Source organism: Sinocyclocheilus rhinocerous, unplaced genomic scaffold (assembly GCF_001515625.1).
Source record: "Sinocyclocheilus rhinocerous isolate Xijiao unplaced genomic scaffold, SAMN03320098_v1.1 scaffold2183, whole genome shotgun sequence".
Taxonomy (NCBI): Eukaryota; Metazoa; Chordata; class Actinopteri; order Cypriniformes; family Cyprinidae; genus Sinocyclocheilus; species Sinocyclocheilus rhinocerous.
The window spans coordinates 87,122-114,918 of NW_015634579.1; the positions used below are offsets into that span (position 1 = coordinate 87,122).

The following is a 27,797-nucleotide window of genomic DNA, read 5'->3' on the forward strand; positions in this document are numbered from 1 at the left end:
TATACTAAACTGGTATACTTAAAGTCTGCTAAATTGGAACAACTAATTTTGTACTTACTGCATTTTAATTGTGCGGAAGTAGAGCTAAGGTTCAACTAAAGACATACTGAAGTATATTTGATTCTGCTAAAGTGGAACTATTGGATTGGAAAGGAAAAGGAAAAGGAAAGGACAATGTCCCATACTTGGAATTTGTGCTCTGCATTTAACCCATCCAAGTGCACACACACACCGTGATCACACACCCGGAGCAGTGGGCAGCTAATGCTGCGGCGCCCGGGGAGCAGTTGGGGTCTCAGCTCAGTCGTGGTATTGATGGTGGAGAGAGCACTGGATATTCACTCCCCCCACCGACAATCCCTGCCGGACCTGAGACTCGAACCCGCGACCTTCGGGTTACAAGTCCGACTCTCTAACCACACAATCCTCATCAATAAAACACATTTTAGGCTTAATATTAAGAAATATGCATTGTGCACAAGTTGTACTCCAAAAGAAGTTAAATTATAATTTTTTACATCAGTAAGTCTTGAGCGATATGTCAGTAAATATGTTAAAAGATTTGAACTATACGTAGTATGAAATAAATGTATTTTAAATATATTACTTTTTTACTAGGGTATATCTATTGGTTTGTCTATAATTTTTCATACATGATAAAACTTTTCCATATTCTATTTTTTTTCTTTCCACTTTAGTTCACTCGAGCATCCATCTAAACTTTTTTCCTGATAAAACTTTTCCAAAAAATATATTTTTTTAAATTCAATCAAATATCTGTTTGTCTGTCTATATTTCTGTATACAGTATGTCTATTAATCAGTCATCTTGTTTTTCCAGGGACAATAAAACTTTTCCATAATCTATTTATTATTTCTTTCACATTAATTCAGTCAAGTAATCAGTTTGTCTATCTACAGCTATAGTATCTATTTGTTTCTGTCGTAATCCATTCAAAAACTTTCCCTTTTATTCTTTCGTAAACAACTTGTCTATAATCTGTGTATTTCACTCAAGTCTCTCTCGGTCTTTCTTGTTTTGTTTCTGAATTTCACTGAACAACTTTTCCATAAGCTAAATCCAGCAACATTTACAAGCTAGCTAAAAGGGTGTCCAGCGATCATCCCGGGGCAGACGTGCTGACGTCAGTGGCAGAGTTCCAGTAAGGGTCTCTCTCTGGCTGTCCTTGGTCTCGTGGAGAGGTGGGCTGTGTGGAGAGCGGTCCTTTTGTGACAACAGAGTTTACCTCAGGGCACGGCGTGGGCCTCCCGCTGCCCCGGGCCACAGAGGACACCCTATTGTTCCTGTGTTCCCTGAACAAAGCCGGCCACCCGTGCCCCTGCTACACACAGTCCCACTGAGTCATTGTTCTGCTGACAAACTCTCAACCCAAATTTCATTACATATGAATTTTCCTTTGTCGCCCCTTCAGGCCCCCCTCTCGCGTTTTGCTCCGACAAATCTTTTCGGGTTTCGTATTCCACCCCCTCCCCAAACCAGTAATCATACAAGACTTGTTATTATGCATGCCAAAAGAAAAGGATGAAACAGCAATGAACACATGGAACTCACAAGACAAATGTTACTTTATTCTGTAATCTGGTCAAATTTAGCGCCAGTATACGACGAAAGCTTTTTTTGCACTAAATTTAAAAAAAAAAGTCCACAAAAAATATTCTTCCTTTGATAAGCAAAATTTATATTTCCTCATACAATACAGATCATAAGCACCTGTTGCTTAAATCCTTGGCATCTTCGCCTCAGATATCTGAACTTATTTCTAAAAATACAGCAATGCTCAAAAAAACTAGGGATTATTTTTGACCTTTCATTATGGAAAATCTAAATATCTCACTATGATGATGACAAATGTCTGACTGAAAGTATATTGAAAGTATACTGAAATATACTTTTTTTTTTCATGAAAATCTTAATCTTTGCATTTCCCTCACAAAAAAATCTAGTAATCTAGAAAAATGTTACTTTATTTCCTACTAAAATTGTATTGAAAGCAAAGGTACATTAATTACAAGTGCCTAACTATTGTACTTTGGCTATGTAAACACAGTCTCTCCCTCCCTAAACTTACTCAATCACCCTCTTTGCATAAAAAGACATGTAAAAGAAAGGATAAAATGCAACATAATGGTGTTGATAAGCTAAATTACCAGATAACATCGAGGCACACACAAGCCATATGGTGCCTCCACCACTATCGCCTGTTGCTGGCATAACAATGGAGTTGGCTAGACGGTGAGTGGCAGCAACAGTCAAACAAATGGCCGTTCCTCTGAATTAGCCCAGCGCCAGAATGAGTACACACAGTTTAGCATCTTTCAGCCTACAGGTGCACTTAAGTGGCAAACCAGATGTCAGCATGGGAGCGGGACTGTTTGTGGAGTAATTCAGCCGCTCCACGAGCCCCTGCTTCAATAACAGCAGGAACAATGAAGGGTCCCTTCCCCCATTTTCCCACAATCCCGTGCTCCCCGAGGAAGCCGTGTCTCCTGAATCTGGCACATTTTTTTCTCTTCTGACAAAGTTTCAGAAAGAGAAAACAGATAAATTAACTAACTGCGTCAATTGGTTCTCTCCTTCTGAAAGGTTAAATTACATAAAGTTCAGTTTTAAAGGCCACGTTTTAGTTACAGAAAAATGTTTAGGTCACATATATGCTTATAAATGTCAGTTTCGGTTTCAAAATGAACACTTTTTAGACCATACATTATTACACTTCAAGATACTTATTAGGTTTTTATTCAATTATATGGATGATAACGGTCACAGATACTGGTTTTTATTAGTGATATGCATTGTTTTGGATTGTGAGAATTGGTGTTTCAGTTTTAAAAGGGTCTCTACTCTGTTTACATAAGTCAAATAGACTGGCAAGTCAAAAAAGCAACACAATAGTGAAGGGGTCGATCTCATCTGAGACAACAAACCACTGTCAGACAGTAGTGGGAGAGGGGGAACAACAAACAACAAAAAAGAAACAAAAAACTACTAATTCGTCTTACTCTAAAGTAGCCTACTATACTACAGTATAAGGCTTTTAAATAGAAGTGTACACTCATTTATAAAACTATTCACAATGCCGAAACACTGCACAAAATTAAGCCCTCCAAGTCCAGCCAGTTAGTTTAACGCTTACAATTTTCTTTATCTTGTTGATATCTATTACATGTCAGATACATACTTTAAATTGAACAAAAACACAGTCTTACTATATTGGAAAACAGCAATAAACGCATATTTCACCCTCTTTTAGTAGTTAAACATGACAAATGGCACAGAGTGTGTCCCAAAATATGACAAATGATGCCCCAAAATGCTGTCTAGGTAGGCAGCACACTAGGTTTTGAGACAGTCTCAGACCAGGCACTAATTTTAGTCTGAGGGCTTTCAAACGTCCAGATTAATTATTAACAGGGGCTGGACCATGGACTTTCTCCCTAATCCTTTATTTATGTACACAAAACTGGCGTTTTTCAGGAAAGCAGACGGGAGCGGGGTTTTAGCCCGACCAAATAAGCGACTAAACATCCACAAGCCACTGAGGTCACGCTAATAACCAGAAATCAATGACACTGATTCAGTCATGCCAGAAACATGAATCACAGCGCGAGGTTTACTATTAAAGTAAATATGAACTTACTGTTACAACGAGACCGTGGTAAACTGGCTGGCACGGATCGAAGGAAAAAGTGTTTTCTGAACCTCCACAAGTGATGAAAATCTCTGCGGATCTACAAAAAATGAAAACATGAATCATTTTATTTAACTGCCTCTTTTGGCACAGTGTATTTTGGATTTTTTTTCTTTCGCTTTTCATCGTGAAAGGCTGCTTATTTCTGCCTTGTCATTTTTAAAAACTGGGGGGAAAACTACAACCACTGTTCTCTTAATATTTACGTATTAATCTATAATACATAAGAGTCCACACATAAAGTGTTAGCAAAACTAGCAGTAAAAATAAAACACCATTTTTACACTACAAAGCAATTTTACACAGAACCTAAATAGAGTCTATAACTTCGCATCGCTTCTGACAACTTACTACAATAAAGCGCAAACGTACCTCAGTCTTTTAATGTGTCTGATGCTGAGCAATAGGATCGAGCGCACGCTCTGGTTTATTTCCAGCTGAGCACTTTTTTTCTTCTCGTCGGAGCGCGAGAGCGCGACTATTCCGCGTATCTAACAACGATGTGAAGTATGCGCGGAATGAGGGCAAGAATGAAATGAACGCGAAGAACTGAGTTTGCGTTGGGGGCGGAGTGACGTCACTCGCAGAACTCATAGGCGGGGGGAGGGGCTGCCGCTGAGCGTGTGACTGGAGCGGTGAGGATTTTTGATTCATCAGTGACTCGCATCTTTTGAATCCCTTCACTAAAGCGATTCGTACAGTGGCCTTTCTAGAGGTCTGCTACCCGACCCGAGCCCGACGGGTCCCGAAATAAGTTTAAAGCCCGTGCAGACCTCTAGGCCTTTCTGAAGTCACATCGTGGCGCCAGCAAGTGGCGAAACGTCACTGAATCGTTTATTCAATCAATTCATAATCCACGAAATGATTTTTACAAGAGCATTTCTTCATCTTAGGTTTTCCCACAGTTTTTTCAATTGGTGGCATAACTGTCATCGAGCTCTTCAACAACAACAATACCCAAGAGTTTCGTTTTTACATTTTAGTCGTACGAGTCAATATTACACATTTTCCCAACCAAAATATCACCTTCAGACTCGAAAGTAGGTTACTAACTAACTAATAAAACGATATGTACTTCAGAGCGCTCAAATGTCATTTTTTCTTACAGTCATCACTAAAACATGTGTCAGTGCATGGAAATGAAGATTAGTTCACTTGATTATTTAAAGATAGAACACTAAAGTAAAAGAATTGGGGAGAAGTTCACGTATTTATAATGTCGACAATGTCATAAGAAGAAGCAGACTTACGTTTCTAAAACCTTTTGTTTTGTCAAAGCCAATAAATCGCTACATTCCCGCCTAAAGAGAGGCGATGACGTCTCTCTCTCTCACACACACACACACACCTTTAAATAATGTCCGAAAGAAAGTCACTCAGGCTTCTTGTTACATTTGGATTAATTTCAATAAAGTTTACGCGGATGTATTTAGCCTACATTACATTAGTCTACATTGTGTAAAGATATATTACACAAAATTTCCACTTGACAAGCTTCCACACAAGGGTTGTTAACGCTGATAACAGAATACTCAATCATACCATTGCCATCTTGTGGTAAAAACAGACAAAAGCTGTTGTTAAAGAAATGCTTTGACCGTTTCTACATAACAGGGGACTAGTTTATATCCCTTACGAAAATTAACCAAACATGGTTTTACTACCAAAAATTTTTTAATTTAGTTAATCCATGGCAACCACCAAATAAACTATGGTATTGCTACACTAACCATAGTTTAACCTTTAGTATTTGTAGTAAAACTGTTCTTATACAAATGGTAATTAATCTGCCGAGAGAAAAAAACGGTTATATGTGATGACGTGTGTACCTCACAGTCATTCCCTACATTAAGGATAGTAACATGGTAAATGTTGTCCTTGTGGGGACATTTTCTTTGGTCCCTATGAAGAAACAGACTATAAATCATACAGGTTATTATTATTTTTTTTTTTTTCAATCTAAAATAGCAGAAAGTAAAAACCATTTCATCTATGGAATGTCCCCATCGTTGTCCTTGTGGGGACATTTTCTTTGGTCCCTATGAAGAAACAGACTATAAATCATACAGGTTATTATTTTTTATTTTTTTTCAATCTAAAATAGCAGAAAGTAAAAACCATTTCATCTATGGAATGTCCCCATAGAAAATGGAAACCAGTGTGCGTGTCTTCACAATTTTACTGATTTTTATAAATAAATTAATTGATAATTTAACAAGTGTAAATAACACTAAAATAAAAAAAGAGGCTTGATTTTGAAGGTTAGGGAAAAAAACATTGCTCTCATCAAAAACAGCACTTGTTAGTTGAGTAAAACTTGAAACATGACAAATACATCCAGCGAACACATTTCACAGTAATGGCAAACAAAAAGGGTAAATGTGAAAATCCTTGAAAATCAATGTGTTTTACAGAAGGAGTGAGCAGGAGCGAGATGAAGGGGTGTAATTAAATGGTCATATAATTGGATCTGGAGAACAAGCAATGAAGCAGCTTGTTAACTTGTTACTGTTACCCCGGGAGAGCAAGCCAGCGTGCCTGAGCCTGCCATTAGCAGAATGTTGTTCTCACATTCTATAGGGACGCAATCAAAAAACAGCACGAAAAGGAAACGGTGAGGAACACCTTGAGCGTTTCTCTTCCCGAGAATGATATTCACTGAGAAAGGAGCACATGGGTCAAACAGAACATGAATTGTTCTTAGTTACAACGTTCAGATTTGATTAAAATGTGTGTATGAATCAACTATAGTCAAAACGAGTATAAATGCTCTTTAGCAGATTGGAGGTCATGTCTTTCCTGTGAATGTTTTATAAATGGAGCCCTCAGAGGCATGTTTGATGTTCAGGATGAATGCTCTTCTACCTTTGATGTTCAGTTGAATTTCAAGCCACTGTAACTTTGAAAATCCACACACTAAGGGTCCGACCCATCAAGTGACATTGACAAAGATGGATGGGGCTCCGAAATCCAAATTCAGAAGGATCCCCGAACCTATAATTCACTTTTGAGGTCTCTGTTCCTCCTTCATCACCTTTGTCATTCTTAACCTTTAAAAATACAAGCACTCTTAAAGCATGTTAGTAAGAGTGATGATTAGTGAAACAAAAAAAGCGAGAAAGATGAAGAGAGAGGCGAGAGAACTAAAGAAAGAAAAAATCTAGATTAAGAGAGAAAGAGCAAATGTTACAAAGAAAGACAAAATAATTGCAATCTAATGATGGCAACACTGCAATTCAGGACATTTCGCACAGGTCAGTCAATTACCCAGGTGTCCTTTCTGTAATTTCCCCCCCCAGATTACACAAATCACCTGCTTTTGTGATAACAGGAAGTCATAATATGTGAAAATTGCATAATATGTTATATAATGTTCCGTTTGTAATGTTCTCTTCCAATATTTTAAACAAACAGAACTACGTATAGTGAAACATATTACTGTATGTAACAAGTGATATCCCAAAAATCACATGGTTTGATGAGGAGAAGTGTAATATTAAGGTTGTTCAGAAGATGAAATCTAGTCATTTCAATACGAATCAACACAATCTGGAAATTCGCATTATGGCAAAACTGTGTGAATGATGCTTTATGCAACTTTAGGCTATTGACAGTGGAAAATGGACCAAATTTTGCTAATGTGACTGCAAATGTAATTTTCTCAGTGTTTAGACTTAATAAATTGGTGATAAGACCTGCATTAAAAAAGGGACTAGCATATCAGACTATACACAGAGCTGTTGTGGTGAGTTGTGCTGGACACATTTTCTTTAGAAAATGCAAAATCGTACTATAATACATAAAGATATGACATTTTCTATAGCAAACCAGGCACAAGAATTTCAGCGCTTCAGGTAGAAAAGTAATTTTCTGGAAAATGCAAGAATGAAAATAGTTTAAAAAAAAAATCTATACAAGTTTAGAGTATTTCTCTTCTGTTTAAACCAACAGTATTTGTTCTGAGAGTGTCTCAATTCAAGATGTTCCATATCAGAATGTCTTTGGTATTTACTGGTGGTTATAAAGGACAAAACCATCTACGAAGCTCAAGCACGTTAGTGTATGGAGCCAAACGGTTTAAGAGATCAAAATTAGACCATCATTTTGTTTTGCTGCCATTTTGAAAGAATCCAATAAGAATGTTAAAGCGATTTTTCAAGCAGCGGTTCCCCATGTGGATGAGGACGGGTTTGAATGGAACTAAATTACCCCCAAACAGCCTTCCACTTAAGTAAGGACAAAGCGAGCCCACGTCTGCTGGTCATCCCTGCGGTATTTTGAACGCCGTAAGCATCTGTTCCAGTGAGTGAAGTGAACCGAGTCTATCAGTGACAAGACGACTTAAAATACAGCACTCAAGAACGCAGCCTTTGGCTTGGCAGAGAGCGAGGAAATGGAATGGAAAGATAAAATCTGACAATCACAATGGGCTAGATGATCATCCACGTTTAATGTAGACTTTGTAACATTTTTCAGGTGGAGATAAAACACGGACATTGAATTTTACAAATGACTCTACTGCAATGAAATTGCATCAAAATGGTACAAAAAAGTATTTTTATAATTTCCACAAACATAAAAGTTGCACTACTGCTACTTAAATTCGTCTTTCAGTTTAAATACAACTTTTTTCCCAATAGTGATCCAAGTCACCGTGTCTTAAGATGTAAGAAAATAAATTACTATCGGGTTTCAGAGTTCTTCAAAACAACAAACTGCGCCAGATTTGTGTGACAACAGCACATTTTTGGTTGATTCAGATAAGCTACGCAAGTGCAGACGGTTATAAAAACATTAGCACAGAAATCAATACTAAGCCTTCAAAAATGAAGATATACAGTCAAAACAGCAAGTCATTACAACTAAACTAATTATTTGGTCAAACATCCACAGCTGCCTTAAATCTAACGCAGCTGCTAGGCTTGACTTTGTAAGAGAGCTGATACTGTGAAGCAAGATAATATAGTGTTCTATGTGATATAACGTGTAGTGCAAGGCTGCGAGCTGGGTATTTTCTCTCATAAGTCTGTTTAGGCACTTCAGGATTAATATGTTTCAAACCGATTATACTGCTAATTGCATTTCCACAGGTAAAAGGCGAAGTTATGCCTTTGACGCTTCACCTGAGGATGAAAAAACGTTTCTATGCAGTGTTATTTTCTTTAGTGTTTTGACATCCATCTAGATGACAAGAAAAAAGACTTAAGACACAATTATTAGTCATATAAGGGTATTGTACAATACTCCACAACAATTAACAGCATGTTTTGTCTGTCAGCCTCATTAAAACTCGAAATAGCGGTCCACAGACATATTTCCCGTTTTAGCTCATTCCACATGTCTGTACCTGGTGAAAAGATTGTAAAGGACTCGGAGTGTCGATTTTAGGTCACAATTCACAATATCTGGAACAAAACAGAAGAAGAAAAAAAAAGAATTATTAATTTTGCAATAGCTTTCATAGAGTTACAACTGTCTTGGCCTGAAGAAGTCTTGAGCAGTTGAAACGCAGATACAGTTTCTTCAGTTGCAGTACTTGTTTGGATTGATTTAAAGCATGACGTGGATTTATGCAATGCTAAATAATGTACCTGACTCTTCAAGGACTCTCAACGGCATAATGCAAACAACACACACACACACACTTTGAATCTGAAAATCATTCAATGCAACACACAAACAAATGCACACACAGTATATAAAGAACACTTTAAAACACTATAAATATAGAGTAGTGTATATAGAGCTGTATTTGTGTAGTATTTATTCAAATTTATGCATTTGACAAACTCTTCTATCCAAAGCAACTTACATTGCATTCAAGGTAAGGTACACATTTGATCAGTTCTTGCTTTCCCTGTAAATTAAACCGATGACCTAGCGGTTCTAGTGCTCTTCTGTTTCAGCTACAGGAAGTTTTTGTATGTGTATATTATGGATGCTGTATACGGTATAGCATCTATTGTATATTTTGAACTGCCGATTTGTTGAAATAGCTCTTAAGAGAAGGTATTTATTAACAACATCTTACTTAGATTATAATAACTTAATATTATATTAATTGTAACTATAATATTAATACTTTATTATATATTATTATTAATTATTACATAATATAATAATATATTACATATTAAACTATACTAATTAATTATTCAAAAAGGAGAGAAAACGGCTAACTAACTATTGTTAAGTAAGGAAAATAGAACTGTATTTTTGAATTAAAATTAATAAGTAAATACATATTCTTAAGCAAAGAAAAAGTTCTAACTAACTACTTTTAATAAACTTTTAATAAAAACTTAATTTTAATTTAAAAAGACCATTTAAGAACAGACAATTATGTACAAGATATACTTTTTATACTGCTGCCCAAAAGTTTGGGATCAGTAAGATTTTTAATGTTTTGCATGAGTGTCTTATGCTCTTCAAGGCTGTATTTATTTGATCAAAAATACAGAAAAAACAGTAATATTGTGAAATATTATTGCAATTCCTAATATTGATTTTCTATTTTAAATTTACTAAATATAATTTATTTCTGTGACACAACACTGAATTTTCATCCGCCATTACTTAAGTCTTCAGTGTCACATGATCCTTCAGAAATCATTCTAATATGCTGATTTATTATCTGATTTATACATTTATTATCTGATTATTATCAGTGTTGAAATTCTTGTGCTGCTTAATATTTTTTTGGAACCTGTGATACTTTTTTCTTTGATTCTTTGATGAATAAAATGTTAAAAATAACAGCATTTATTCTAAATAAATACTTTACTGTCCTTTACTATCATTTTTTATCCATTTAACACATCCTTGTTGAATAAAAGTATTAATTTCTCTAAAAAAAATAAAATAAAAAAAAACATACTTTTGAATAGTAGTGTATATTGCAACACAAAATTTCTATTTTGAATAAACTCTGTTCTTTTTAACTTTTTTATTTATCAAAGAATCCTGCAAAAAAAACGTATCACATACTTTACTGTCCTTTACTATCATTTTTTATCCATTTAACACATCCTTGTTGAATAAAAGTATTAATTTCTCTAAAAAAAAAATAAAAAAAAACATACTTTTGAATAGTAGTGTATATTGCAACACAAAATTTCTATTTTGAATAAACTCTGTTCTTTTTAACTTTTTTATTTATCAAAGAATCCTGCAAAAAAAACGTATCACAGGTCCCAAAAAATATTAAGCAGCACAACAGTTTCCAACATAGATTATAAAACAGCATATTAGAATGATGGTAATAATAATAATGCTGAAAATTCAGCTTTGCTTCAAAGGAATAAATTATATAAGTATATTAAACTTAAATATATAGTAAATAATAAAGTATATTAAAATAGAAAACTTATTTTAAATTGCAATAATATTTCACAAAAATTACATTTTTTTTCTTTATTTTCAATTAAATAGATACAGCCTTGATGAGCATAAGAAACTTCTTTATAAAAAAAAATTTTAATCTTACTGATCCCAAACGTTTGAACAGCAGTGTATTATGTAATTTACATTTACAACACAAGCCAACCCCAAAAAAGCGTTTAATTTTATTTAAATAATTTTTCAATTATCTTTCAATTACATTTTTGTATGTGACATTTAAGAACTGTACATTCAGGCTGAAAGAGCAATACTTGCGAATTGGGAAAGTATCCAAGTACAGTTCTGACAAGACAGATCTTTTGTAAATGGCCTGTCAACCACACAATTACAATGACAGGATTTGGAGCAAACAAAGCCATAATTACCCTCAGGCCTGGGTTTGGGCCTCTCCAAGCCACCGTCCTGCATCAGCTCAAAGGAGAAAGACACATTATGAACCTGCAGGTAAAAAAGAAACCGCCATATTGTACAATTAAAAAAAAAAAAAGTGATTTCCCCAAACTGGACTGTAGATGGACCTAAAGCAGTTATCTCTGAAATCCACACACAAGCACTGGATATTAGAAGGAAGCTACACATCACCCCACTTATCCGTTTCCTGTGCAGAGGCAGATTACAGATGCATCCTGGTGTGACATGCCCAGCTGGCACAGGCCGGGCCTGCTGGATGTGACCCAGGTGAGCAGCCTGTACTCTGGGCTGACTGTCAACACCACCCCCTCTCAATGACACTCAACACAGCACACCAGGGTGGCTTTCATACTGAAGCACGCTAACCGCAGACGCACTGCTAATTTATACCTTTTGGTCAAAATTCTCAGGCGTCAGGAAGAAGTTGTAGAGGGGGACGAAGTATCCTTCCAGAAGTCCCATCAGCAGGACCAGATACACACCATCTGCAAACTACAAACACACTTCAGTCAGAACAACACAGTCCTGTCGTAGATGCCAAATCGAGGTACAAATTTACATAACACATTATTCTGGCACACCAAAACTACTTTTATTCAGCAAGAAGGCCTTAAATTGATCAAAAAATGTCAGTGAAGAAGACATAATGTGACAGAAGATTTCTATTTCAAATAAAAAAAGTATCATGTTTTCACAAAAATATTAGGCAACACAATTGTTTTTTGAACACTTCTTAAGCAGCAAATCAGCATATTAGAATGATCTCTGAAAGGTCATGTGACACGTATCAGCTGCTTAAAATTCAGCTTTGCATCACAAGAATAAATTACTGTTTAAAATACATTCAAATAGAAAATATTTATTTTAAATTGTAACTATTTCACAAAATGACTATTCTTACTGTATTTGTGATTAAATAAATTCAGCCTTGGTAAGCATAAGATACTTTTAAATTAGAATTTCTATTATATTTACTCATATTGTTTTTATTTAGATTATAATAGAATTTTGTATTAACAGGAAATCATTTAGGATCTTATTAATTGATTAAAATATTTTAATATGTAATATTTGGCATTCGTAAACAGTCGACAAATAAGGCGAAGAATATCGACTTTATATTTATTTATTTTATTTATTTAGTAATTTAGCAGACGCTTTTATCCAAAGCGACTTACAAATGAGGACAACAGAAGCAATCAATTGTAGTATTAAAACAACTAAAAACAGATCCAAAACTAAAAGCTAAAACTTTATAAATACTACTTATACACATTTTAAAAATAAAGAAATTAAATAAAATGTGACCCAGAACTACAAAACCAGTCTTAAAGGCACAATGTAAGATTTTTTAATTAAAATATCCAAAAACCACTAGAACAGTGTTATATATTTTGCTGACTTGTGTACTTACATTATCCCAAATGTTTCGAAGAATGTTTAAATCCAGAGAAATAAGTAATTTTAACTAGTGACACGGACCGTGTCCATAGTGTCATTGTGTCGCCTGCCAATGACGTCATAACCCCTCGATTTCCAGTTTTGTAGAAAACATGGAAACACCAAAAATGCCTTAATATGTTGTGCGTTTTATTAGACAGGTGACTTTGTTTATTTTTAATAGCGGCGAAAATTACATATTGTGCCTTTAAGGGTCAATTTTCTGAAATTGAGATTTATACGTTATCTGAAAGCCGAATAAATAAGCTTTGCATTGATGTATGGTTTGTTAGGATAGGACAATATTTGGCCGAGATACAACTATTTGAAAATCTGGAATCTGAGGGTGCAAACAAATCTAAATATTGAGAAAATCGCCTTAAAGTTGTCCAAATTAAGTTCTTAGCAATGCATATTACTAATCAAAAATTTGGTTTTGATATATTTACGGTAGGAAATTTACAAAATATCTTCATGGAACATGATCTTTACTTAATATCCTAATGATATTTGGCATAAAAGAAAAATTGATAACTCTGACCCATACAATGTATTGTTGGCTATTGCTACAAATATACCCGTGCTACTTATGACTGGTTTTGTGGTCCAGGGTCACATACATGTATTTGCAAACAAAGCTATCGTATGGGTTCAGAAAACTTGAAATATAGAGTACACACTGAATGAGCTACTTTAAATTATATTTTTATGGTGCCTTTGTGTTCATTTTGAAGATTGAAAGCTTCAGTTCTCCTTGTAAAAGTGTGCACAGTCAAACAGGTTTGTATCATAACTAAAATATCAGAATCATAAATTCACTTAATTTATTGGTCTTCTATCACATTGCTGCTGCTACCATTTTATTAAAATCACTGTAACACATGATTTCTTCTGGCTTAGCACCGTTTACCACAGTCACAATGTATTTATTGAGCTGGCCCATGTGTTGTTACCTGTGTGTCCAGTTCAGCTACTTCCAAGTTCAGTTTATTCAGGTGTTTGTTGACGAAGGTGATTAGAGTCTGCAGAAAACAGATGCATATGTGGTCAGGCTTGTTTAAGAATGTCAATTCGGCTAATATTTTGGCTCTTTCATACCTTCTTCACCACATTCAGCTTGTCAGGAGCATGATCAAACAAGGTGTCAAACGCATCACGCTCTGAATAGAATAATACATCCAGCAATTAGAAACATAACTGCAATTTTTTAAGGAATAGTAAATACTGGTGTTCAAAAGTTTGGGGTTGGTAAGATTTTCAAATGTTTTTGAAAAAAGTCCCTTATACTCACCAAGCCTGCATTTACTTGATCAAAGACAATAAAAACATTAATTATTTAAAAGAACTGTTTTCTAACTTTAGCATTAATGAAGTGTACTTTTTCTTTTATTCAAAGCTCAATTTTTAGCATCCATTTCTACATTCTTCAGTGTCAATGATCCTTCAGAAATCATAATATGATGCTCAAGTAAAATTTCCCTGTTTTTTTACTTGCTGCTTAATATTTTTGGGGGAAACTTGATACATTTTCTTTGATAAATAGAAAGCTAAAAAAAACAGCATTAATTGGAAATAGAAATCTTATGCAAAATTATAAATGTCTTACTTTTTATTTAACATATCCTTGTTGAATAAAAGCATCAATTTCTTTCAAAATCTTACTGTGACGAGAGGGGCGGGGCCGAGAGCCGTGGGAACGGAGCGAGGCCGGTGGAGTAATTGCTAATGCGCGACACCTGCGCCACTCACCGGTCTCGAGTCTCACGGAGGAGCTCCGGAAGGATAAAAAGGAGGAGGGACGACAGTGAAAGACGAGAGAGGACCAGGCCTGGAGTTTATTTTGTGTTTTGGTTTTGTTTGTGCGCGACAGTCGTCCGCGAGGGGCTGTCGCGCTATTTTGTGTTTGGTTATTTTATTATTAAAATCTTTAATGTTCGCCGGTTCCCGCCTCCTTCTTCCCGTGACTACGAACGACGTTACACTTACTAACTCCAAACTTTTCAACAGCAGTGTGTTAGAATTTTGGAATGGAAATAATAATTAAATAACACTTACCATGTCTGCCAGATAATGCCCTGTGAACATAAAAAAAAACATCAAATAATGATTGAGACATTAAATTATGATTGAACCTAGTACCAACATACACACATATAAGCATGTGATCAGAAAATCATCACATAACATCAATATAACAGTTGTCATCCAATATTCAATTGTCTGCCATCATGCAATGCTAAATTAATCTATAAAAACACTACTAATTTAATAACATTGTTAAATGAAATCTTTAGCAACTCTCAAAATGAATATCATGTATCCTGAATAGGAATGTACTGTACATTATAATGTTGTGAAGCTTATAGCATTTCAATTGATTTTTTTTTTTTATTATTATTGGGTAGAATTTTAATAATCAGTCATTTATCAGCAAGAATTTTATTAATGCAAGCTAGGCATTTCATTTATCTCCTGTACAACATGGGGGGTAATTTATCTCTCTTAATTCTACGGTCATTGAAAGCCAGGCAGAAAAAGTGGCTGCCATGTGGGTGTGAGGAAGGGTGATCAAATCGATCGGGCAAGTCTGGGACAGCCCTGGACAGGGCTTCCTCCCCATGAGGCCCCCTCCTCCTCACTCTCTAATCACTCCTGCCAGCCATCGGCCTGGGCAGCAGCAGCTACTGTGTGTGTGATAACAGCCTCAGGAAGTATTCCACAAACACACACATACACGTGCAAAAACACACACTTATCTCCCCAGCTGCCAGGTGCCTGCTGGACCGCCATACAGTCAGCTGTGCACATATGTGTGTGTGTGTGTGTGTGTGTCCACACAAAGGGTGACAAAACAGCACCAAAGCTAATCCAAACGCCATCTTGTAATCAGCGATCTACCGCATAATGATTGAAACGCATGCAAGGAATCATTACAAAAGGTGCAAAAGATTATTAAACCCTGATATTGACACATTTATTAACATATGGAGGTGACAATTGGAAATTAGGGCTGCAGCGTTGACGTACTCGGTGTTACCAGTGATCTTCTCCATAACCTGACGGGACTGAAGAATGCCCTCTCGTTTCTAAGGGAAAGAAAAAAAAGGAACAGATTAAATATGAACAGAAGCCAGAAATCTCCAGAAGACATAAACTGCTATCGTTTGTCCTATCAAAATATCCGTTATGGGAAAACAATGAGCTCCTCTAGTCAGGCACAACAGGAGAAATACAAGATGACGAAGTCTGAGACAACATTTTTCAAATCCATTCTCCTACACGAACGGTTAATAATAGATATATAAATGTATAATTTAAAAATATACAAGATATGTTACCAAGTTTGACTTTTTCCAGGTATGAAAATTAAATTTCCTAATATTTCCAATTTTCCCTTGACTCTAAAGGAATATAAGTATCTGTATTTGATTCAACAGTGAAAACAAGAGAATATAGAAAGCAAAACAATGAGAACATAAAAATTAAACATCAATATTAGAAAGCTAGCATCTGGTACTTGAGCTAATTAGCTTTATAAATTGAGGCTAACGGATTATAACCATCCATACTTGATTCAATATCAAAAGAAAGCAAGGAAATTTTGACTATAATCATGAGGATTTGATTCAATAGCAAAGTTAAGCAGAAATACATCAAAATAAATTAAGACAAAAGTCAAAATACAGATGCCATCAATATCAGTAAGCTAGCGTCAGCTTATTAGCTTTCATCTGCATTTCCTTTTCAGACTTGTTTTCTTTTCTTCAAAGACACACATTGACAAAGATTAGTAGGTCAAAAACAACAATTGAACCTTTCTGTGTGATTTTGTGGAGATTTATGAGAGAATTTGTGTGACGAGTTTATCAGAGTGTTTTAAATGCAAACATAACTCGCTTGATGTCATCTACTTCTAGCATCATAACAACAAAGATTTATTATCAGTTACAGAACATCACAGTCTAAAACAGAGGTACGTACCTGCACCACAACCACCTGAATGGACACATGGTCAGGGAGGCGAATGGGGGCTAGTCTTTAATGTGAGAGCGCCACCAACAGGTGAAGGATGGCCACAATGCTCTTAGCATGAACCGCTAGTAAATGGTTTTAAAAAAAAAAAAAAAGAGAGACATACAAATACATTTAAGTCTTAGCATTCCCTAGTTTTGTTTGAATGAATTAAAACCAGTATTGGCACGAAACAAGCGGAGATGTAGCTTCAGCTCTGTGATTTGTTACTTAAGGACACAGGATTGATGTTCGCCTCCATTTAATACGAAAATCAATAGCGCATAAATCTCTCAGCCTCATAAAACGACCTGCAATCTCTTTAGTGTCTCTTCCACATAAGTGGAGCGATTGAAATCCACTAAAAGACAGTTACATCACCTTAAGTGTTTCCCAAGCCTTTGAAGCTCTAAGCTATGAGAAACCCCCATCAATAGCGTTTTAAACAGACGTTACTTTGCCGTTTTGTGCACCACAGCATGTCTAAGTAGACACTTTAAGACTCACTGGCCAATACAGGTCCATGTTTAACAGCGCATAACACTTGTCTTATTTAAGAGCTTTTGAATGACTCGTGCTGGAGCTGTAGGGACCTACAGTCGACGTTCCACTTGATGCTTCTGGTGGAGACCTTCAGAGCATCATTGATCCTCTCCAGGACCGTCTGCAGCTTTTGTTTCTGGGCAATCTCAGATTGAGTCACCTCTGCAACATTCAGCTTCTCACCTTCAAGCTTTTCTACGGGATGGAAACACAAGGCCAAATTAGAATGGAGAAAATGGAGAATGGAGAAGATCTTGAGGAGTTCAGGTAGAGTTTTCCTGGATATCTAGTCAAATATAACCAATACATAGTAGCCATACTGTAAACTAAACAGAGATGCTTTACCAAAGAGCTTCTGGAGAACCTGCCCATCATAGAGATCTTCAGCCAGGTCCTTCACGATGATCCTTTCTCCAACCAGAACATCGTTGATCCAGTCAATGAGCACCTAATTTGGGCATAATCATGGTTTGGAACGACATGAGGGTGAATATATAAATGACAGAATTTACATTTTTGGTTTTAAACACAAACCTTCATGAGTTCCTGGAGTTTTCGGTCATTTTTTGAGTTGGGGTCCACCATGGTGCGGACTTCATTTTCCTCTGTGAGGAAGAGAAAGAGACAGGCAGGAGGAAGGTGTAAGGGCATATTATTAACCGGAGCGAGCATCAATTGAATAATGAGGCTACGGGTTCACCTACCTAGCATGATGTCCTCAGGATGAAGCTCAAAAGGTGTGGGACTCAGGGGGAGATTAATGGCGTTCATCCCCTCCTCCTGCAGCTCAGATACTATGGGATACAGGACACATTGGGTGAGAAATGACAAATTATTTCTGAATAAAAAAAAGAAAAAAAAAAGAAACAGAAAATAAATCAAGTAGGGTTTTTTCACCTTCATATTATTGCGGTTATACAAGTGGTTGACAATATGATCATTTGCCTTGTTAGATTATAATGAGTGCTGTGGAGAAGCATCTCTTTTACTGTAGATAGTTAGGGTTAAGGATCCTTTTAACTTCCCAAACTTAAAGTCAATATGAAAAACCATTTACAAGCCATTTTACTTGTTACCTGACATATTTTAGAGTGAAAGTGGATATTACTATACACTACTATTAATACGTTTCAGCATGTACTCATTAAATTAATCAAAAGTGACAGTAAAGACATTTATAATGTTAAAAATGTATTTCAAATAAATGTTGTTCTTTTGAACTTGAACTATGATCTACTCAAAGAATCCTAAAACAAAATGTATCACGGTTTCCACAAAACTATTACTTTTTCAAAACGACATTGTTTTAAGCACTGATACTGGTAAGAAATGTTTCCAAATCAGCACTTTCGAATGATATATTACATTTTAAAAGATATTAAAGTAGAAAACAATTATAAAAAATTATAAATATTTCACAGTATTACCGTGTTTACTGCATGTTTGATCAAATAAATGGAGAATAAGAAACTTGGGTAACTCTTTAGTATAGGGACAAATTCTTACTATTAACTAGTTGCTTAATAGCATCCCTATTAATAACATATTTGGCTGTTTATTAGTACTAGTATTTATTAGTATTAGTACCATATTCTATATCCCTAATCCTACCCAATACCTAAACTTAACAACTACTTTACTAACTATTAATTAGCAGCAAATTAGGAGTTTGGGGCAAAAGTCATAGTTAATGGTTTGTTAATAGGGCGAATTGGACCTTAAAATAAAGTGTGACCGAAACTTATTTAAAAAAAAAAAAACATACATACATATATATATATATATATTTCTTACTGACCCCAAACTTTTAAACAGTAGTGTATATTATATCCATAAAGTAGTAATTAATAAATATGTAAATAAATAAAAATGAATGTATTAAAATATATTAAAAATGTATTAAAATATATTAAAAATACACTAAAATATATTAAATTTGATTTATAAATGTTAAATGAAATATTAAGTAATTAAATATTATTGTTTGTGCTATGAAAAATATTTAGCCACCAGAGTATCAGAGACATCAGATGGTTTAATTTTTTTTTCTTTTTTCACTTGGCCAAGTAAGCACTACCACAAAAATCAAAAACACCTTAGCAACCACATAGCAACACCCTGGCAAACTACCCATAACAACCTAGCATCAGAGTTCACATTTTCAGCAGAAATTGTAAAAATGTATATATTTATTAGACTTTAGGAGAACTTCAATGCATCAACATTCTCAACATCCTCAGAGAAACAAAACATCCTGTGCTGGATTCCAGAGGCCGCCCATGGAGGACGATATCCTATTAATCAACACCCTCTCGACCTCACACACAGCTGCTCTCCCGCTGCTTCTTCTCACTGATGTGGGGGCGCATACAATCCAACGGCATGACAAAGACCTCATGTATCTTGTACTAGGGTGAGCATTAAGGTTAACATGGGTGACTGGATGGATGTCAAACAATATAAACACCACAATTTCTTCAGAAATTGTCCAGTTACCTACAACTCCACCAGAAGATTCTGCTTGGAAAGAGCTAAAAATAAAAAGCTACATTATTTATTTATTTATTTTTAATTCACAGGACAAAAATAACACTAAATAGGTTTGAAATGACATGAAGGCATGACAGGAATGACCCTTTAAGTTGTGGTAGTCATCCTGCATTCTTTTAATTCATATTTCCAATTGTGGAACGAAAGCAATAAACATAAAATGCACTGCCTCCTGGGTACAAGCCACAAAATATTCCTCATCAAATCATACATCAATTACCCATCCAGATCACAGTTTTCGTCCTGTGTGTGGGTGAATAGGAGATGGAGAAATAGACAGAGTATCAGAAGGCTCAGCTGCTTTTTCCTCTAATTCAGCCTTGCGAGTGCTGATGGATGCCACGCAATCATTGCAGAAGTGCACTCTGGGAATCGTGCAAACTCCAATGTAATGGGCAGCGGCACACTGCCTAATTTACTTACCCTGGATAAGACCACAACAACAAGTCTAATATATTTTTATTTGTTAAGGATGCGGATCACTATAACTTGTCGGGATTATTGGGTATTGTAGCCTAGAGCCGCAGCTGTTCTTGTTTTAAGGCTGAGATGACTCTCATTCCTGTACAATCTTAAACCTCATTCAGAAAGAATACCTTACATGGTTAGAAGAACACTGCTAAAGCTGGGTGTTAGCTTAAGACAGCGCTTAAGAACACTTTATAATGTGCCAGCCAACCTGTGATTTCAGGTCTATAAATGGCTGATTAGTGTTTCTCAAGACTGTAGTCTAGAGGTTTTTGTCAGAATGATTTGATGACTCAGACATTTTTAGGTGTGGTTGAACACTTTGAAGGATTTGTATAATCATGCCTCCAGGGTGCATACTTTAAAGTGCTACTTGCCAAAACGGAGCACAAAAAAAAAATCTCTTAACTAAAAGGTAAAATCTTAACTGAACCGCTATTCATGGTTGTGACACGTTTTTGAGGTCAGTGTGTCATTGAGTAAGTTACAGTCGAGTGCCAGTCAATGGCTACCAACATTCTTCAAAATATCTTCTTTTGTGCTCAACAGAAGAAACTCAGGTTTGGAACAACATGAGGGCAAGTAAATGATGACAATTTTAATTTAGGGTCAACTATCCCTTTAATGAGGAAAATCCCTTATATTTTTATGGTACGTTTATTTGTAATGTTTCTACTACTTGCCTTTCTAATTTTATTGTCGCCTCATTTGTCAAATAACATAAGCACTACGAGCTGGAAAAGAGATGTTCAAAAGAGACGGTTCTCGATTCAATGAGTCGATTCAACCGAGTTGGAGAAACGCAAGGACCGATTCGATTTAATTCGTGAACGAATCGCTCAGAACGCTTTTGTAAAGTGATTTAAAAAAAAGAACCGACTCAAAAGAACGATTCGTCCGCGAATCGAACATCGCTAGAAAGCGGCACAAACTTGGGATTGTAAACATCACATTTTTCGCTACCTTAAAAACACCCGTTATCGTTTCTTTTTCGGGTTTTAAAGTATATACGAGGAATAAGGAGGCTGATAAGAGTTAATAAACGTAACGTTATTCCTGCGCGGCTGCGCCCATACAGTTGGAAGAGGGAATTATTCAGACTTCTGAAGAAGTTGGACTTCAGATCAAAACTGTCATGACTGGTAAGTTTGTTTAATACTTAGAACGTGCAAAATAAAGCGTTTTAATCTAAATCGCTACCTTCTTTCGCCTTTTTTCTCCTGGCCAGAGTCCCACCAAGTTTCCCCAGAAATGAGTCATCTTTCTTTCTGGAGGACGGAGACTTTGGAGTTGGCGACTTTGGAGAAGACGGAGATTTCTGCGGGGAAGACGCCATCGGTTCAAACGAACAATCAAGGACTGAAAAGTGTAAATAATATGCTATTTCCCCCGCTGAGGGAGTGAGTAAAATCCCAGGAACAGGAACGGAAACGGAATTCCAGCTATTTGCCCAGCCTTCTAAAACGAGCTTCCCTTATCGTTCGATCCCACCCTCTTTTCCAAAGGGAGACTGTTTAGAAAGTAAAGCCAATTTTATTAGTACTGCCGTGAGATATGAAGTGCCGAATGTAAAACAATGCATACAAACAAATAGCCTAAATAAATAAATGAAATAAAAATGACTTAAAACTAGCTTTTTAATAGTATTTAATATTTTACATAAAAAAATGAAAATGTAATATTCTAATAGTTCAAATGTTAATATTTTAAATCTTAATGCATTGAAACTACGCATTTAATTTTTTCCTTGTATTATTTATACTTAGATATAATAAAATATTTCAGTGTTAGTATATGTAAATTTAGAGACTAAACATGTTAAAATTCATATGTAAATAAAAAAAGCTATATTTTATAATATACTGTATTTTTTATTTATTCTATTATTTGATAATATACAGAAGCTTATCAAATATTATAAAACTCATAACAATATTTTTTAATTATTTTCAGTGTTAGTACACGTACATTTATAGAAATTAAACATTCAAATTCATATTTAACCTTAAGAAATATTTCTGGAGATAATTAGAGTCCACTCATTGTTTTTACATTTATTAAATAAATTACACAAGGCAAACAAAAATCTTAATTCTTGAAACAATGATATTTGGTTTTACTTTAGAAAGAGCGGCAATTTAAGGTCACTTAAGATATCATGTTCATTGCAAGACTAAGAGACAAACAAATACTCAACAGACACACTTTATCACTGCCGTTAAACTTTGGCCTCTATTGGAATATTTACTAAAGAACGGAACAAACATTTCAACAAAAGTTTCAACAAAACAGGAACGATAAATCAAACAAGTCCAAGAAAAATAGCTTTAACTATATAGAAATATCATTGCACCAGTGTGAATAACATTTGCAGTCAGTCCTCTCACCTCTGTGGCTGTGCAACCTGTGTTTTGAAATCTAACATTCATCATTTTCAGTTAATAAAGAGGCACGTGTTTGGTTTTTGGTTTATTTCTTTTCAAGAACACACAAGGCAGCATTCAGTTGGGTTTGATTAAACAAGCGTGTTCCAGTTTGTTCAAGATCCAGAAGTTGATCTTCAAATAAGGCTCTCTCAGTCTAAAGTAGTTCTTCTTGCAGGTCACTACAGCAGCTCTTCATCCAGTGTGAGAAGTTCAGGTCCAGTGAAACTGATAGCCTCTGGAGAGGATCATGCTCTCCAGATCTCTGTCCTCGGCTTTCTCCTTCAGCCGTTGCTCCTCCAGCAGACTCACCAGTTTGTCTCTGTTCTCCACCACCTTCATGATCTCCACCAGCAGGCTCTGCTCCTCAGTCAGCTCACTCGCACTCTTCTCACAGTCTAGAAATGGAGGGAGTACAAAGAGAGGCCTATCGTCAGTAAAAAGGTAAAATATTTTCGACATAACTTCTCATTTTCACCATGTAACAAGGTTTAATCACTTTGAATAACTTCAAATATGTTGTATGATAAGCATGACACCATAATCAGGTATTACACAATGACACCTCTGTCGCAGGCTTAATGCCGCATGTGTCTCACTGGTAAACAGTGAGCTTCACCACCAAGAACTAAAATAAACTTGTGTTTGCCGGAGGCTGAGGGACCAACCATTGACTTGCAAATGAAGACACTATCACCTTCCTCAGCAGCTATCAATTCCTGTTCACAAGTAAATGCGCCACTACTTACAATATTTTATCACTCTAACAACCAATTATCCAATCCAATATCAGATTCAACATTTGAAAAGGTGGTCCACAGACCTAAATGGTTTTACATTTAATGTGCAATACATCCACGATGACGACTTTCCAGTTATTAGATCAGGTCTGTAACCATTATGTTGCTATATCTCTATAATATCTTTCTAAAGTTTGAAATAATTATTACCATTTTTTAAAAATGTTTTTGAAAGAAGTCTCTTCTGCTCACCAAGGTTGCATTTATTTGATCAAAAATACAGTAAAAACGGCAATATTGTGAAATATTATTAAAATGTAAAATTTTAATATATTTTATCATGTAATGTATTCCTGTGATGGCAAAGCTGAATTTTCAGCATCATTACTTCAGTCTTCAGTGTCGCATGATCCTTCAGAAATCATTCTAATATGCTGAATTGCTGATTAAGAAACATTTCCTATTATTATTCATGTTGAAACGGTGTTGCTGCTTATTAATATGTTTGTGGAAACCATGATACATTACCATTCAATGGTTTGGGGTAAGTAAGATAAAAAAATTAAAATAATAATAATAACAACTTCATACTTTTATTCAGCAGGGCACATTAAATTGATCAAAAGTGACAAAGACATTTATAATATTTCATTAGATTTCTATTTCAAATCAATGCTGTTCTTCTGACTATTCTTCAAAAAATCCTGAACAAAATTTTTGTGCAGTTTCCACAAAATATTAAGCTGCAAAAACTGTATTCAACATTGACAATAAAAAGAATAAATACTATTAATAATTGATCATCAATAATAATTGATAACAATAAAACTTAACACATTAAAATATATTCATATAAAAACAGTTATTTTAAATTGACAATATTTTTACAAAACTACTGTTTTACTTTTTTGATCAAATAAATGCAGATTTGGTGAACATGACTAATAAAAAAAATATATATTTTTGAAAAATTTTAAATATTCCAAACTTTTGACCAGTTTTGTACATATAATAACAAACCCACCTTCAGTGGCCATTCGTCGTCTCATATCTTGTTGTAGCCGACTTTGAGTGTCCTCCAACTCCAGTTCTTGAGCACTAGAGACAAGAGCATGTGTAAGACAAGTATAAAATTAAAAACCTTGATTAAAAAAAACTGTAAGAGTCACAGTACTTACAAGATCATGAGTTCAGACTCATATCGCGACAGTTTGTTCTTCTCCAGGACCAGTTTGAACCAGGTTTGCAGTAGCGTGGTCTCATCTGTGGACTCATCGCCTGTGGAAACGACATGACATAGGCTAAATTTACTGAACACTGAAATCTATAACACGACTATTATGACTCAATCATGTGATGGTGCCAGATTTGAATAGACTTGGTTCCTAAACATTTGATCTACAGTGTACAATGCGAGTCAACTGCTACTGAAAAACATCCACTATTAGCTAATGACTTTTACAATTTTTTGTGATGAATAAAAAATAAAAGCAAAATTAAAAATGTAAACTTTTACAAAAAAATAAATGTAAATATGAATAAAGTATATAAACTAAATACTAAAATGAAACAAAATAAAAGAAATACTAAAATGAAATTAAACAAGAAAAAAAATTATCAAAATAAGTAAAAAACAATATATATATATATATATATATGGAGATTGTCCTTCTATAAATTCTAGATATTTGAAAACTTTAAATGTATATTCATATTAGAACTTCCCATTACTTGATTTTCTAGGCCCAGAAAATACTATTTTAAAATCCCGATATTTTGAGGTTTTCCGTGACTGGAAACCTCATGCATGCTTATTAGTTGTTCAAATCTACAAAATAACAATTTTAGGACCATGTTAAATACTTCAAGTCAAACAAAAGCCAAATACTACTATTATTTCGCTAATAGTCTCCCATAGTGCCACAATGTTCGAGTCTCCCACATTGACAGTTTCAGAGCATTGTCTTCTACATACTCCAACTCTCTATCCATTTGAAGGCCGCAAATGTCAGTTAACAAAGAACCTATTCAACAAAAAAGCGCACCCCACAGCCCCTCATCTTAATACAATTATCCACACAAAGACACGTAAACATGCCAAACAATGGATTCTGGCAGGTCAAAGTGCACCGTCACAAAAGATTTGCCCCCATGTATTTATTAATAGCATTCTGCTGCCCTCAATGAAGTCTGTTGATAGAAGACACACTGTATCCTTGCTGTCCACTTCACAAAAGGGACGTCTTCTATACCGCCTGCATCCTTGCAGCATTATGAAAGAGAGAGAGGGGTACTTTTACGAAACAAGGCCAGGAATAAGATGTCACATGACACACTTAAAGCAATGCATTTTCTTGCTTTATGCATTAATACTATGGCAGCCTTCAACTATAAATCTAGGAGCAAAGTTCCATCTTTGCATTTCCAAGTAGTTTCATTTGGTTTCTTAATGCCTGTCTAGGTTGTAGGATGTCAAAAGAGGAATTTCTGAGGAAGCAGAAGTGAATTTATAGGAGATGTTAAAATTCAATTTACAGTCCTTATAATTAGAGCTTAGAGCTTTCAAAATATGATTATAAACTCTTTATGCAGTATGTTAAAAGGCTGCTGCGATTTGGCATTTTTCATTTGGAAAGACTTGTTGCCTTTAATAATCCCCACGTAGATCAACATTCACCAAAATAATGAAACATCACATTTTCAGCTCATTTGGAGGCACTTTTCCCTTTCTCTGTCTATTTACAGAACCCATTACATCTGCAGTCATTTCAACATAATTTTGACTCTAAATGGCCATTTAGTTCGAATGCAAATCACTATTATTTGAATCTCTAATTTCCCCCTCTAAAAAAGTCAAACAATAAGACAGCAGCTTATTTGCAGGTTGTCTTTGTGTACATGCCATATGGATCCAGACTCCTGATGTAGTATTAAAGTCCTGATGTGGCTCAAAATCTTTCTATGGACAATCACAATACATTGACAATACATATTCCATACAATAAAACATACAAAATAAATAAATTCATTCATTCATTAATTACTTAAATTAAAAAATAAAATAATTATAAAAAAAATATAAAAATAAAGAAAATATTACAATACAAAATTAAATACAACACAATCAAAAATTAAAATTAAGTATTACTATTAAAAACACACACACACACAATTTAAATGTACTGTATGTGTATTTTACATTTTACATTTTGTATTTTTATATTTTCTTTTTTAATAATTGTGTATTTTATATTTTAAATTATGTACAAATATCATCACAGTACATTGACAAAGACAATACATACACAATTAAACAGAATATAACATAATATTAAAATACAAAAATAAGTACATACTACATATAATAAAAAATTACAGGCTAGGTAATGAAATATATAATTTAAATATATATATTTTTTATGTATTTTTGTACTGGGTATGCACTGTCAAATATTTTTTACTGTTATGTACTGTCTTATTATAACACACACACACACATACATATATATATTTGTTAGAGATGCACCGATTGCAATTTTCTTGGCCGATTCCAATTTACGATTTTTTTGTACGTGTGACCTGCCGATACCTATTTTTGCCGATTCCGAATTTCTTTCTAAAATCTATAATTGACAGCATATACAAACAAAAATCTATACTTTTTTTTTTAATGCAAATAAAATTATTTACATTAAAAAAAAATTATTAAACATTACAATTCCCCCAATCTGGACAAAGTTACAGTTGTTCTCTCACTTAAACAACTCTCAAAATAAAGTGCTCTGTGACTAGAAAAAAGGTAGAAATAAACTGTTTCTTAAATTGTCATTTTTCACTAACCTTATTAAATGTCATCTTTCACATCAAATTCTTACATTGTTTTTAATTAATTGAGTTAGAATAATAAGAAACTGTAGAGCTGTTACTGTTCAAATGAAATCAGTATCAACAAACTCTTTCCAGAAGCTGCATCTGAAGTGGCATTAGATGTATTTACTCAGACTGTTTGATGAAGCTGAGGTGCCATAAATGCATTTACACTGCAAACTTTCGAATGCATAAAGAATTTTATAAGATTAATGTTTTAAATATTTTTAAACA

At 34.7% G+C, this 27,797-nt stretch overlaps 2 protein-coding genes and 1 pseudogene across 4 annotated transcripts in view; all 3 read right to left on the reverse strand.

Moving 5' to 3' along the window:
- Positions 1-4,223, reverse strand: part of LOC107745922 (transcriptional enhancer factor TEF-1-like) — a 51,411-nt gene extending 47,188 nt beyond the window's left edge. For 2 of the 3 annotated variants that reach the window (XM_016559957.1, XM_016559958.1), the window contains exons 1-2: positions 4,082-4,223; positions 3,659-3,749 (exon numbers count right to left, since the gene is read on the reverse strand). The gene's annotated coding sequence lies outside the window, so the exon portion shown is untranslated. Of the gene's footprint in view, positions 1-3,658; positions 3,750-4,077 lie in introns of all 3 variants that reach the window. The other variant, XM_016559959.1, reaches the window with a different exon arrangement.
- A 4,647-nt stretch (positions 4,224-8,870) lies between these two features.
- Positions 8,871-22,091, reverse strand: LOC107745923 (alpha-parvin-like; annotated as a pseudogene).
- A 481-nt stretch (positions 22,092-22,572) lies between these two features.
- LOC107745933 (protein-methionine sulfoxide oxidase mical2b-like) overlaps positions 22,573-27,797 on the reverse strand; it is a 63,809-nt gene continuing 58,584 nt past the window's right edge. The window contains exons 30-32 of the mRNA XM_016559970.1: positions 24,875-24,974; positions 24,721-24,794; positions 22,573-23,354 (exon numbers count right to left, since the gene is read on the reverse strand). Of these exons, the coding sequence (XP_016415456.1) occupies positions 23,170-23,354; positions 24,721-24,794; positions 24,875-24,974 (359 nt within the window). The 3' untranslated portion in view covers positions 22,573-23,169. The remainder of the gene's footprint in view (positions 23,355-24,720; positions 24,795-24,874; positions 24,975-27,797) is intronic.